The 13852-nt window shown below is 41.9% G+C and overlaps 1 protein-coding gene across 1 annotated transcript in view; it reads left to right on the plus strand.

Moving 5' to 3' along the window:
- Positions 1 to 10065, plus strand: part of LOC104278223 (G protein-coupled receptor kinase 5-like) — a gene marked incomplete at both ends in the record, with an annotated part of 82905 nt that extends 72840 nt beyond the window's left edge. Inside the window, 6 exons of the mRNA XM_009875132.1 lie at positions 1088 to 1151; positions 1694 to 1834; positions 2977 to 3167; positions 7626 to 7663; positions 8480 to 8569; positions 9857 to 10065. Of these exons, the coding sequence (XP_009873434.1) occupies positions 1088 to 1151; positions 1694 to 1834; positions 2977 to 3167; positions 7626 to 7663; positions 8480 to 8569; positions 9857 to 10065 (733 nt within the window). The remainder of the gene's footprint in view (positions 1 to 1087; positions 1152 to 1693; positions 1835 to 2976; positions 3168 to 7625; positions 7664 to 8479; positions 8570 to 9856) is intronic.
- Between the last annotated feature and the right edge of the window lie 3787 nt (positions 10066 to 13852).

Here is a 13852-nt window from a genome sequence, read left to right on the forward strand (position 1 = left end):
ACAATAATGGACACAAATGTAACAATTCGCTTTAACATTTATTCCTTATTGTCATCAACCTCATCATCATTGTTGTGGGAACAGCCACATTATTGTGCTCCCTGTGCTGACTGGCTGCCCGCCAGAGGAAAACAAAGCTGGAAGGAATATTCAACTGCTAATATCATTGTAAAACTTTGGTGATGGGGTGGTGAATACGAAATCGGATCTCTTTGAATACCGAGTTCTTCTTCTGTCACGTTATAAAGCTTTTATGGTAACGACGTATAAACTAGATGTAGGGCTGGAGCTGTTCCGGTAGAGCAGGATTTTGTGAGAATCCTGAGATCGTTTAGTGAGCATGTCTAGAGATTGTTTGGGAGCACTCTGCCCTCAGAAACGGAGACCTACTGGACCATTAATTTGGCCTTCAAAAGGAAAGAGATGCTTTTCCTCCCTTCTTACACGTGATGCTCTCCCAGGAGGCAGGTACCCACCCGAAGGGCTGGGAGCCCAGTTGCCTGCTCTCCCCTCCTGCAAACAGCACCTAAACCCACCTCTGCTTCTCAGGATTGTTTCTTTCTTTGTTTCACATCAGTTTTCTGCTTTTCTTAAGGTCAAAACACCAGAAATATTTTCCAATGGAACAAATTTTTGAACCTCTTTTTCTTGAAGACCAAGCAAAGCAATTAAGTGTTAGCCCAGCACTACCCTTAAAAATTCCTATATATCGTGAGAATGAATATCTTGTTGGAAGCTCTCAGGCTTCCTCTTTGCTTAACAAAGGCCAAAGCTAAATAATGGAGATTCAGAACCCTCCTTGGTCCTAAGATGCTAGCAGAAATTATACTGATGACTCACTAATGTGTTGTATTTTATTACAGCTTAATATGTTGGAATTGAAAAGTTCAAGCCATACATAGTATTGAAGTAATGTAATTACATAATTATGTATTGTATTATATAATACAATTACCTTGGCATAATGTGATTATATAATATTTATCTATTTTGCTTTTCAAAAGTATGGTCTGAAATAAATAAATCACAGTGAGTGCATTAAATGTAGTGTGTCCTTTTTTATTATTATTATTTCCCTTTCTTCTAGGCAACCAGTAACGAAAAACACGTTTCGGCAGTACAGGGTACTGGGGAAAGGCGGCTTTGGGGAGGTGAGTAATTCTGAAAGTTTCTGTTAAGAGTGTTTCTTACTTCTCAGGCATTGCAGGTTACAGGAGCCTGATGCGACAGAGGCTGATTTTCATTAATTGCCAACAGTTTTACTTAACCTCTCATGACACCACAATCTCAGAAGAGCACTTCTGAAAATTATTTTGTATTCGACTGTTGCATTCATAGTGGAATTAGGGTCACACCCTTATTTATATTTTACTGATGGCTCGAGGTCGCTGCCTCAAGGCAGCAGAGCCAGAGGAGGTAGGGACAGGCTTTAGCTGAGCAGATTAGAATCTGCACAGACAAAAGGAGGTGGGATAGGAAGCAGGCGGAGGAAAGTGAAATAATTAAACCAATATTACCCAGCAGGTTTGGAAACAGAACTCTGTTCCCCAGCTGCCCCCGCCTATGCCTTATTTGCTACACGGCCGTCTCTAACCTTAAAAGGAATAATCAGATCAGATCGTGAGGAGCAAAGTGCAACCCAGACCCAGCGTTTGCTTCGATTTACCCAGCAATTGTTCTCTTTAATTCGCAGGTCTGTGCTTGCCAAGTCCGAGCGACAGGGAAGATGTACGCCTGCAAGAGATTAGAGAAGAAGAGAATAAAAAAGAGGAAAGGCGAATCCATGGCACTAAATGAAAAGCAGATTTTAGAAAAAGTCAATAGTCAGTTTGTAGTGAGTATTGAACTCCCTGGTGCTCAGCTCCCTGCTCAGCTGCTGAGCACTGTCCTTGTTGAATCTGATGTCTCTTCCAACTCCTGCTACAGGAAAGGTGCCAGAAGTTGACTCCCCTGGCTTTATGCCTCACTGCTGCTCCATGCACCTTTGCTGAGTCTTGCTTTAGTCTCTGGTCTTCGAGAAATCCACCAAGCAAGGTGCATGTTCCTACCATAGGAACGTGATGCATTTTACATCCTTGACTTGCATCAGGGCTACATCAAGCTGAGCTATTTTTATCCAGCATGATTACCTGAATTCCCAATGTCTGGAAGACAGGAGCTTGGAGGAGACTGAAGGAGATTCAACCCAAATAGAACAGAAGAGATTGGCAAGTAGGAGCACCTAGCCAGTCATGTGGAGCTGGTCTGCCTGATGTAGGGCTTTGCTGAGTCATGCCAGCTCTTGTGTCTCTTTAAAAACTTGCCTTAGGTTCTTGTTGGGTTTTTTTTTTAAAGGTGTTGCTTTCTCAGCATCTGTCATGTTCTTTATACCTATTTTAGGAAACACTGTGAATACAACAAATGCTAGATGCTTACTTACCTCTGGCAGAAGCAAAGATGGTGGCACGTATTTAAAAGTGACGGGTAGCTTTTGGCTTGTCTGATCATTCCTGAGGCACCCCCCGCAGCTTTGCAGGGGTGATGCTGACCTTTGTGCCTCAGTGATGGTCTATTTGACCTCCACAGGACTGGGCTATCTCGGCCTTCCTGGGAGCCTACCAAGATGATATTTTTTTTGACAGCTATCCAGCAAAACGGTGCAGCGGGAGGTGCAGATTCCCTTGATTATTAAGATCTCTTACATGGAAAAGTATGTCTAGAATTAGTATGTTTGTCCAGCCTATGAAGCTATATGAGCATTAACCTTGAGAGTTTCTGGTGGTGAACAGGCTGGATTCAACAAATTAATCTATAAAATCCTAACATCTGATTTTACTGTACTTTTAAAATGTACGCTTCCTATTGTAATCAGGCCCTTATCAAATCTAGCCAATGTATTTTTTTTCCTTTTCTAGAGAAAATCTTTAATGAAAAGTTAGTGCTTTCTCCTTAACAGCTAACTAAACTGTCACAACTATGCTACAAATGTTTTTCTAGGTCAATTTAGCCTATGCCTATGAAACAAAGGATGCACTGTGTTTAGTTCTGACCATAATGAATGGAGGTGACCTGAAGTTTCACATCTACAACATGGGAAACCCAGGCTTTGAGGAGGAAAGAGCTTTGTTTTATGCAGCAGAGATTCTTTGTGGCTTAGAAGACCTACATAGAGAAAATACTGTCTACAGGTAAGCACTCTCTACAGTCTTGTTATGTATTTCTATCTATTGCTACACATCTTTTCTGGGTAGAAGAGAATTGCCTGCATCCTCCCTACTCGCTGTGGTGCTGTACAGCTTAGACAATGCCTCAGTGCTTTGGCTGAAATTTCGCAGAGCCCTGTACGAATAGAGTATGATTCAGTAATCATGGAAGGAAACAGTTGCTTCACTAAATACATCCTGCCTAAATTACATAGAACTAGCACAAAGCTCCCCAAACTCTACCTCAGGGTGCACTGGGTGACATAAGAAAATTATGAAAGTTACTTTAAAGGGATTTCATTAAGGAATCTGGTTTCTCATGTATGAAATGGAGATCATTCAATTCACCCCCTATTTTAATTACTTAGGTTATGTGGCATTAGGGGCTGCAACACGTCAGAGGTGGAAAAAAAACGTCCCTTCTATCCCAGAGGCAGCGCGATGAGCGCAAGAGGGTGTTTGAGACTCAGAGCATGGATTTACCCTCCAGGACACAAGCTAGCTTGATGAGCTACTCGGGATCATGGCGATGGTGGCCGTGGTGTGCCAGCCGGGAAAAGAGGCGCATTCACAGCCGTGGAAGGAGGAGGCTCATTCATGGCCATGCAGCCAGGGTGTCCTGCTGGCAGCATCTCCGGGGGCAGCCAGCAGGCAGGGCGCAGTGACCGGCAGCCAGCTTCCAGAAGGACAAATTGCAAGATCTCCTCTTCCAGTCTGGCTTCCAGCTCTCTACAAGCACTTAACCAGGGCCTCATAGGGTTTACTCACTGGAGAAGCAGCATGATTGCAGACAGAGTTCTTGTCACTCCGTGAGATTATTTTTTTTTTTAATCAACAACCAATGTAGCTGTACAAAGCATTTAATGTTTGTCTTCGTCATCCCAGCTTGTGAAATCATTATTGCTGGCATTTACAGCAGAAGAGGTCCTGTAAATTGATGAAAGAACTTACAAGGACAATGATTAATAGACAATGATAGGTTCTTTTTAAAAACTAAGCCACACTTTAAATCATTTCATATGCCCATACACAATAAGCATTATGCATATGCTTGTATACATAGAAATTACAATATTGTTGTTCCTTGGAGGAGACCTCTAGAAAACTGCCACTTGGTTGCCTCACTGTGACTCAGATCTTGCTGGCTGGCGTAAGGAGGGCAGACAGATAACATGCTGATTTAGGTGGCACTGGCTCAAGAAAAGAGATACTTTTCCCAAGGAACAAAATGGATTTGTTTAATGTCAACTGAAAAATGAAATAATGAGTGACATGTCTGGCTTCCCTTTTCTTTAAAAAACATCCTACCACATTCAAAAAAGTTTTAGGAGGTATTAAAATATTTCCCTTAAAAGTACTAGATCACAGGCATTCTTTATTGATGGAAATGACTGGTGTATTCATAGCATGGCTGGTAAAATGTCACACTAGTGCTACTTTATAATAAAACAAATTAGATCTGGCCACCTAAAATAGTACATGGTTCTCAAAGTAATGGCATCCTACTTCCTTAAGCAGTTGTTTTCATGTTGCTCTTCAAAGAGCTGCTAGCTTACACCTCAGGTGGCACATTCATTTTGGCAATGAATGATATTACGTCCTTGTAGGTGGCATTTTCTAGCAGTATTTTAAGAGCATCTGCAGAGACTCCTAATTTGTAATACCGCAGCGTGTTTTGGGGCCCATGAGAAGTGCTATATAGGTCAATAAAATATAGCAGCTAAATGCTATCACTTTCTGAAGGTGCATAATTTATCACAAAACACTTATTTCTCAGACTTAATTTGATTTTCTATGAACAAAATGCTTCTGAGTAAATCGTAACATCAGAAAATACATCCCCATCTCACAGCCTGGTGACACGCGCTGTTGGCATGACCTGAGACAACAATCAGGCTCAGAGTCAGAGTTACCTGATTCAGGGTTCACTTGCCAAACATGGAATGTATGTTGCATTTCTTAACCGCATCACGTTAGTAAAGGGCAGCAGGTTGATTGTTCGAGGAAAGCAAACATAAAAAGCTGCTGGTTCTCCTCAAATTATTTATACATATTTATTTATTTTTATTTATCTATATATTACTTATATATACTATAGCTGTGTGTGGGAGCTCCCGTCAGCATCAACATCACGTTGTCCACACAAATACACAGTAAAGCCTTGTCCACCGTGATTAATTGAGTTGTTTATGCTGTCCTGTGCAGCCAAACAATGTGCCCTCACCTTTCTCGCCTGGGTGCTGTGCCAGCGGTTTATGTTTCAGTATCCTTAGGCAAGGCTAGTTTACCTACGGGAAGCTGTACCATTGGGACGGAGCTTTACATGTAACTGTGTCCACCGGGGAGTTTTATTTCTCCTAGACATTTCAATACAAGAATCACATCCCTCCTCGGCACTTGGAAGTGTTGGCCACATCAACACAAGGAAGCCAGGACCTTGACGAATCAGGAATCTGAAAACAGAAATAACAGCTGATGTCTGGAGTGAAGGAAAACCTGCTCTAATTGCCCAAAACCACAGAGGACTGTGAGGACTGACCTGCTATTCTCAGAGCCCTCGTGGACTCTCTCATTTTCTCGTTCAAAGAGAACGTTTCTCAACTTGCATACAAGATTCTTATCATGTGGCCGTAGTTACAGCTCTAAGTGGAACTAATAACTGCTGGAGCGGAAGATGAAGTAACTAATGAAGTCTGATTTCTTCAAGGAAGTAGTTCTTAAGGGATTCGGAATAAATTTAAAAAAAAAAATAGGAAATGCCTTCAGCTGTGTTGCTCCAGCGTTGGAGACCTTCTGCTGATATGCAGGGAAAGCCCATGGTGGTATGTTAAACAAAATCACAGCTTCTCCTCAGAATCTGGCTGCCCTTCACATATTTCAGTATTGTTTATTTGAAAAGTAGGCTTGGTACTACTGGGCACCCGGTGAAGTTTATCTTGAGAGGTCAGGAGGGTCTGAAGCAAGCAAGAAGAGGAGACTGTTGACAATGCTCTATGTTCTTGCTTGAAATAATTAAAAACGAAACAAGTTTTGAAATTTTAATCTCAGCATTGTCAAAACTGTAAAATACCCCTCTCTGTTCAGAGGAAAATTCACAACACAGGATTGGTACAGTGTAAAACGCAGGACAGGCTCCTGCACAGATTGTGCAATGCACTGACCTCCCAGCACGAGGGCTTCTCTTGCATGACCCCCTCTCTTTGCTCTTTGAAAAGAAATATGTCTTGCTGGGAAGCTAACAGAATCAAGCTGGTTCACAAATGCAAGGAGGCCTTTTTTTTTTTTTTTAAAAAAAAAAAAAAGACGAGGGCAAGCACTTCTTGGACTTGCACCAGACTAAATGCTGTGCTTCAGTAGGAGTCTCTCAGATAAAAGCCAAGGCACGGCGTTGTGAATTGCAGCAATACGTTCTTCCCGTACACACTGGTGCCTTATTCAGGCTCCAGCATATCCTGCTTATGTCCTATGGCTCTTCTGGGACGTTCTCTGCATGTCCCTCTCAGGAAGGAGCCTGCCTGGCTCCAGTCCCGTCCAGGAATGGCAGCTGCAGAGGTGCTGCAGGTGTGCCACTCCAGGTTTGGAAAACAGCCTTGGTCAAGCAAGAGGACTTGAGTGTGGTTGGCCTGGGCAGCATCTAGAAGCAGCAAGCGGTGGAGAGGGTTTGGTGGAGACAAGCCTTTCAGGAAAATGACCTGCCAAAGCTCTGCTAAATATATGAAAACTGAGATGTATTTTTTCAGAAGTTCATAACTTGGCCAGATTGGGGATTTTTTTTTTTTCCACGGGAGCAGTAAAAGGCACATCTTTGACATCAGAGTGACCACCTTGCCAATTTTCATGGCATTGCTCCAAACCACATAGGCACTAGATTTTCCCAAATGTTTGCAAGAAGACTGTTAATCCGGGCACAGCATCCCCCACTCTGCCCCTCATTTTCCAAACTTGTTGAAATTATTACACATGTGCACAAGTGCCTGTACACACATTCATACATTTGGTCTGAGTCAGATGCCAGGCACAGAAAACTGAAGCCCAACAGATTGCTATTTCCATTTTCATATGCAAATAAAACACTTTAAAATTCACAATATTTTTCTTTTTAACACAAGATAACAGAAAATGCTACAGAGATTTAACAACACACAGGACTATAGGGCTTGATTTACAGGGCTTACTGGACTAGATGGATGAGTCCATTATAGAGTGGATTAGAAACTAAAAGCTTGGCTTAGTGAAAAAATGTAACTCCAGTTTAGAAAAAGACATATGGTTTCAGTCTGTCTGAGAAGTGAGTTATAGAAAGTTGTATTTGTTTCATGAGCTCCTTGCTGTTTGAGTTGACACCCGGTTGGTTTACTACTAGTAATAAATGCACTTACACACTGTCCTATGTGTGTTATCAAAACCATCTTCATACAAATAAGTGCTATCTTTCATTTTCAGAGATTTGAAGCCAGAGAATATCCTGCTAGATGATTATGGTAAGTCTCAGAGGTTTACAGAGTTGCTTTCACAGTAAAGTAGGTTAAGTTAGTTTTAGGATATATATTGCACAAAGACAAATAATGCTCTGAAGTGACAAAGAAGCTCAGCATACACTAATACTCCTGTCTTGGGGTGGGTGAGGTGCTGGAGCTCCCAACATGGGTGGAACGAAGCTGCCGTGCTGCTTAACAGGGTCTGTTCTCAAGAGCACAGCCTTCCTGCGGGTGACTGTGCTTTGGTTCATTATTTTTCCATCCTTACCATTGCAAGGCTGATGCATCACATAGGAAGTTGGGATTTCTAAATCTGTGCTTCCCGCTCTGCTTTCAAAAGTACTTTCATCCTTTGCTGAGCCACCTCTCTTTTTTTTGCAAAACCAGGTACGCGTTTGTTGCTGAAGGCAGGGATAATCAAATCTTGTGCTGACTTTTAGACCAGATGTGGTCCCTTCAGCTGTCAGAGAGTTACAGAATTGTGTCAGCCCATCCATCCCCTGGATCAGTTCAAGATGCTTTCCTACAGCATGCTCCCCATTGCCTTTTTTTGACTTTAAAATATCTTAACACCATCCACTCTAGTCCGTAGTCTCACATTTAAAATTAATTTCACTGCTTTGTAATGCCCTTAATAATTCCTCTTTCCTTTATCAGTGAAACTGCTCCAATTCAGTGATTCAGAACACTCTTTTCTTGAAGTGTCTGAACAGTAAATTGCAAGAGTATCATAGCAATGACAACAGTTATGGTTCTGGACTAATTTGGGTCATATCTTTATATCTGTTTTGTGTTGTTTCGTTTCTTTTTCCCTTCCAGGCCATATTAGAATATCTGATTTGGGTCTAGCTGTTAAAATCCCTGAGGGTGAATCAATCCGTGGAAGAGTAGGAACAGTAGGGTACATGGGTAAGTCTTCAGCAGCTTATCTTTTTTATGATTTGCCGAGATTACTTGAGGTTTGGAAATCTTTTTGCCGTGTAAGCTTAAGGAAAAGAATAAAATAAAGTTCACATTCAGCTGGGTCCAGTTCCTTGCAGCAACCCACTAAGAAGTTGTGCTAGCGGAAGTCAAAAGTGGGCAAAGAGATGGATCACAGCAGCTCTCAGTGAGACTGGTCTATAATCCTAAATCGACAAAGAAAATTAAAACAAGACAACTGGGATGCTAGTGACTTTAGCGTAGATTTATTTTAGGAAGGAAATGTGCATAAAGGGAAGTTTTCTTTCTAGGTGCTATTTGGTTTAATAGTTAAAATGTATTTGTATGTTTATGATAAAATGGGTAGGTCAACACCCATGGTCATCTTGACTAAGATCATCTTGAGTCCTCCCCTATGTGCAAGGGAGACTGCACAAGAAGAGTGGAGTTTTGTGGACTGGTAAAAAACACACTCCCTGATTTAACTCAGTCTGTTTTCTAACTTCAGTGTAATTATTTTCACGCATTCTCTAGGTGGGCATTTTTCCTGGAATAAAATTTGCTTATGCTTATTTGACTAAATAGAAACTAGCTGATATGAGCCACTGTTACACCATATGGAGAATTTAATGAAAGCAAGCGAATCAGTTGTATTTTTAAACTTTGTTACCTCAGTGTAAGTTTGTGTGCACACTAAGACTGTGCTTGTTAGCACACATTTGTGTGTTTGTACCCATGTATGGAAGTGCGGATGCCTGCAAGACAATGACTATATGCCCAAAGCACACTGGGTGGTTGCAGCATGAAATAAATGGATTTTGGTTTTTTTAAGGGGAAGAAAGAAAAAGTTATAAATTGCAATAAAAGCAAAAAGACAGAATTTGCTTTTGAAGAAATGTCACTGCTGTTTACAGGATGTGTGCTTGTATGTCATTTCTTCCCTAAATGGAGAAATCTGGAAGGACTCTTAAGATTAGGCCTCTGCTTAATACTTAGCTTCAACTTCCTATTGTTTCTTTAATTGGTCTGACTTGGTAGCGAAGTCAGCAGGCACATGGCAAGTAGCATGTATCATGTAGAGAAAAATTATGTGATGTAGCGTGCTGTATTTTCTGTAATGCCATCAACAGAAGTCAGGAGGTATTTTTGCATTTTACCTACCATTCTCTGTGTCTGTGTGTTCTGTCACCAAAATGGAACTTCTAGAAATCAGAATAATTTTTTACCTATGTAGATGTCAAGCATTTCCACAAGATCCATCTTTCTCCTCCACAGCTCCAGAAGTGTTGAACAACCAGAGATACACACTCAGCCCTGACTACTGGGGGCTAGGCTGTCTCATTTATGAAATGATTGCTGGGCAATCACCATTTCGTGGAAGGAAGGAGAAGGTGAAGAGGGAAGAAGTGGACAGAAGAGTGCTGGAGACTGAAGAGGTGTATTCCCATAAGTTTTCTGAGGAGGCCAAGTCCATCTGTAAAATGGTAAGAGGCTTGAAGGCCCAGTGTGGCAGCTTCATTAGGCTGTATCGGGCACGGTTTGAGGAATAACATTGCCACAGAGAGGCTGCAGAGACAAGGACTAACCAAGTTCATCTGTTGATGGGATGATTGCACTCTCTATTCATTTGAATTGTGTTTATTTGGGCTTGCTTCTCCATGAGATTCATCACGGTCATCTTGGGTCCTCTCCAAAGCTTTATGGCCAAGGGAGCGGTATCTACCCTCGTGAGACTCTGAATGTTAGTTTGCAGTCAAGAATGCATTTCTGTCTTTTATAATCTTTTAGAAAAAAAATAAAAAAGACTTGATGATGCAAGACTCTGATTGTCTCCTGCAAGGAACTGAAAACCCCATGCTTCCATTGTCTTTGGTGAGAGCTGGGGGTAAGCAGGACAAAGATTATGCAATGAAATTATTGTGACACTCAAATGTTGTCCCACCCCATCTCCCTAACTTTGTTAGCAGCTTTTCCCCCAGGGTGCCAGGGTATCCAGCTTTTTTTAATACTGTTGAGCTGTCCTTTAAAATGTTTTCTCACTCTTTCAGCTGGGAGTCATTTTCGTAGCACAATGGCCATGTCTGACAATGGAAATCCTCAAACCCTCTGAGAAATCTGGAAGCTGTGTCTGAATTCATCAGTGTCTTGTCGACATCCATCTTTAGAAGGCTGAATTGTAATTTGCAAAGGGATGTGGCCTTTTTCTTGATGTTGTTTGCTAAAGGGTGAAGTCTCCTTTGGAGACAATGACATATCTGTGTATACTGGTAGAGGGACAATGAAGGGAAAGAAAGGTCAGCAAATAGGTAGTGAGAGTTTCACCAATATCTTGTGCAACAGGCAAGCAAACAGCAGATCAACAACATTCTGGTTGGCTCACTTCATGAAGAGACATTGAAGTCTCCTTGCAAAATAATAATGGTAGTATTGCCAAGTATCATGCCTGGAAATCTTTAACTCACAATGCACCAACTCATTGCTGAGTCCCAGGGGCAGTAATTAACTGACATCACTCTTGATAAATACTCTTGGCCATTCATTGCCCTTAAGCTGCAAATCAGAGCCCCCAGTGAAGGCAGCGTGGAAGGATCTAGGATGGCCACAAGCTCTTACAGACCATTTCATGTGCACAAATAACCTGCCACCTCATCTCTAGTAGCATCTCGACTCCCACCAACTGAGGAGCAGTCTGCTGGAGCAGCAGAGAATTTGTGTATGGCCTGTTGTTAGCATGAAATGAAAATGTCCCGGGTCAAAAAATACATTCTTCTTGCTTGTTCTGTAGTTAGTTGCAGGCATGAAGCATAAAGGAATGAAAGTATACTTTGAAAAAAAACCAACAACCCAAGACCATGAGAACTTAAAGCTGAGAAGAATTAAATGTAGCCTTGATGAGATAGCACTGGAGATGACCTCCCACTCCCAGGGGAATAGACAGTGAAAGTCATTATTCTGCAGTGGTCATTTTCATCTTCGAGCCATAAAGTCTATGGTTTCAGGGAGTCAGGGACCTCAGGAAGTCGTATAATGCATTCTCTTGCCATGGGGTACCATGAACTATGTGTAAATCATTCTTGACAACTCGATCATTACTCCTACAGTGTCCAATCATGTGGCATGTTTGTTTAGGTGGTTTGTGCAAACTCTTAATGGATCCAAAGATAACTCTGACATTTCTGAGCATTAATGCATTAAAATTACTGTGCCTTAAGGCTGGAAGAGCCTTACTTGTGACACTGAGCATGATGGCATTTGTGGCTTTTGATTGCAAAGTCATTTATTTTATCAAGTGATTTTTTTTTAAAAAAATGATTCAAATATGTTTTCTTGAATACTTTTTGATCCTTATATTGAAAACCAGAACTTTGTTGCTTTGTGTCAGCATCGTAACAAGTAAACAGAACAGTGATAATTAAGAACCCGTCGCACTTGCAAAACAAACCAAAGCTGCAGTATGTAAAGCCAACCTGAGCCATCACAAAGAACCAATGCAACAGGCTTTCCTGCACAGGCCTCTTCAGGGTAGGAGTGAAGAATAACTTTTTCCACCATGTCTCCTAACCTCTTCAAGGCTTACTCCATGAGCTAATAGCGTCTCCATCAGGAAATATATCGTCTTTATTAGTTTACTCATGTGAAAACCCTTTAGTGTCACTCCATGTCAACCTTCTCCTCCTGGATGTTTATGCCCTTTGCATTTTTGCAGGCACATATCATAGCTCCCATTAATCATCATCCATCCCGTATTTCCATGTTTCATTTTGTAAGTCATTTCCCATAAATCAGCCCTCATTTTGGACTGAAGCGGAGATGAATGACAAATAATTAGGAACAGGGGCAGCTGGCTTTCTGGGAAGCTCCCCAACCCATAGTTCCCATATAACATAACTGCTTCATGGTGTGCTTTTCTGTGAAAAAACCCAATCTTTCTAGGAAATGCACCCTGTTGTTGTTGTTATGGCTTGTACTTCATTGATGAACATGCATGTTTTCCCTGACAAGTGCAGTCTTGCATCCAAAGATGTGACCTGAAGTACATGCAGGACAACCAAGTGATCAGGCCCAGTCAGCATGGGTTTATGAAGGGCAGGTCCTGTTTAATAAACCTGATCTCCTTCTATGACAGGCTGACATGCTTGTTGGATGAAGGAAAGGCTGTGGATGTCATCTACCTTGACTTTAGTAAGGCATTTGACACCATTGCTCACACCCTTCTCCTAGAGAAATTGACTGCTCTTGGCTTGGATGAGCACACGCTTTGCTGGGTGAAAAACTGGTTGGATGGCTGAGTCCAAAGAGTTGTGGTCAACGGAGTTAAATCCAGTTGGCGGCTGGTCACAAGTAGTATCCCCTTATCGCTCTCTACAACTACTTGAAAGGAGGCTGTAGCGATGCAGAGGTTGGTCTGTTCTCCCCAGTGGTGAGTGATAGGACAAGGGGGAATGGCCTTAAGTTGCACCAGGGGAGGTTCAGGTTGGATACTAGGAAGAATTTTTTTACTGAGATTGTTGTCAGGCCTTGGCACAGCCTGCCCAGGGAGGGGGTTGAGTTGCACTCTCTAGAGGTGTTTAAGAGGCAGGTGGATGGACTGATGTGCTGAGGGACATGGTTTAGTGATGTTACTAGGGCTAGGACAAAGGTTGGACTCGATGATCTTGAAGGTCTCTTCCAACTGAAACTCTTCTATGATTTTATGATTCTGATGGGCACAAACCAAAACACAGGAGGGTCCCTCTGAACATCACGAAACACTTTCCCATGGTGAGTGTAGTCAGATACTGGAGCAGGCTGTGGAGTCTCCACACTTGGAGATATCCGAAAACCAACTGGACGCGGCCTTGAACAACCTGCTCTAGGTGACTGCTTTGAACAGAGGGATTGAGATAGATGATCTCCAGAGGTATCTCCCAGCCTCAGCTGTCCTGTGATTTTGATCTCCATTCCCTTCCTAAAGGACTTTCCCAACCAACTAAAAGATGATGGATTGTTTCTGCCCTAAAAGCAATTTTTTTCTAAGTTTTTTCTCTTCCTCACTCACCACCAGAGACTCTGTCATCATACTGCTGCTACTCCTGCTTGCTTTCATCCCTCCTCTCTGCCTTCATCCCTGGAAAACAACTTGTTCACACATTACAACACCTTAAAGTTTATCAGCGCTGCCTGAGAATAACTACTCTATCATCTATCTTGAGAGGCACCTCACACACATCAAGGTGCTCTTCAAATTATTATCATTGCCATTCATAATAATAATAATAATAATAATAATAA

This window comes from Apaloderma vittatum, unplaced genomic scaffold, assembly GCF_000703405.1.
Source record: "Apaloderma vittatum isolate BGI_N311 unplaced genomic scaffold, ASM70340v1 scaffold11788, whole genome shotgun sequence".
NCBI classification, from domain to species: Eukaryota; Metazoa; Chordata; class Aves; order Trogoniformes; family Trogonidae; genus Apaloderma; species Apaloderma vittatum.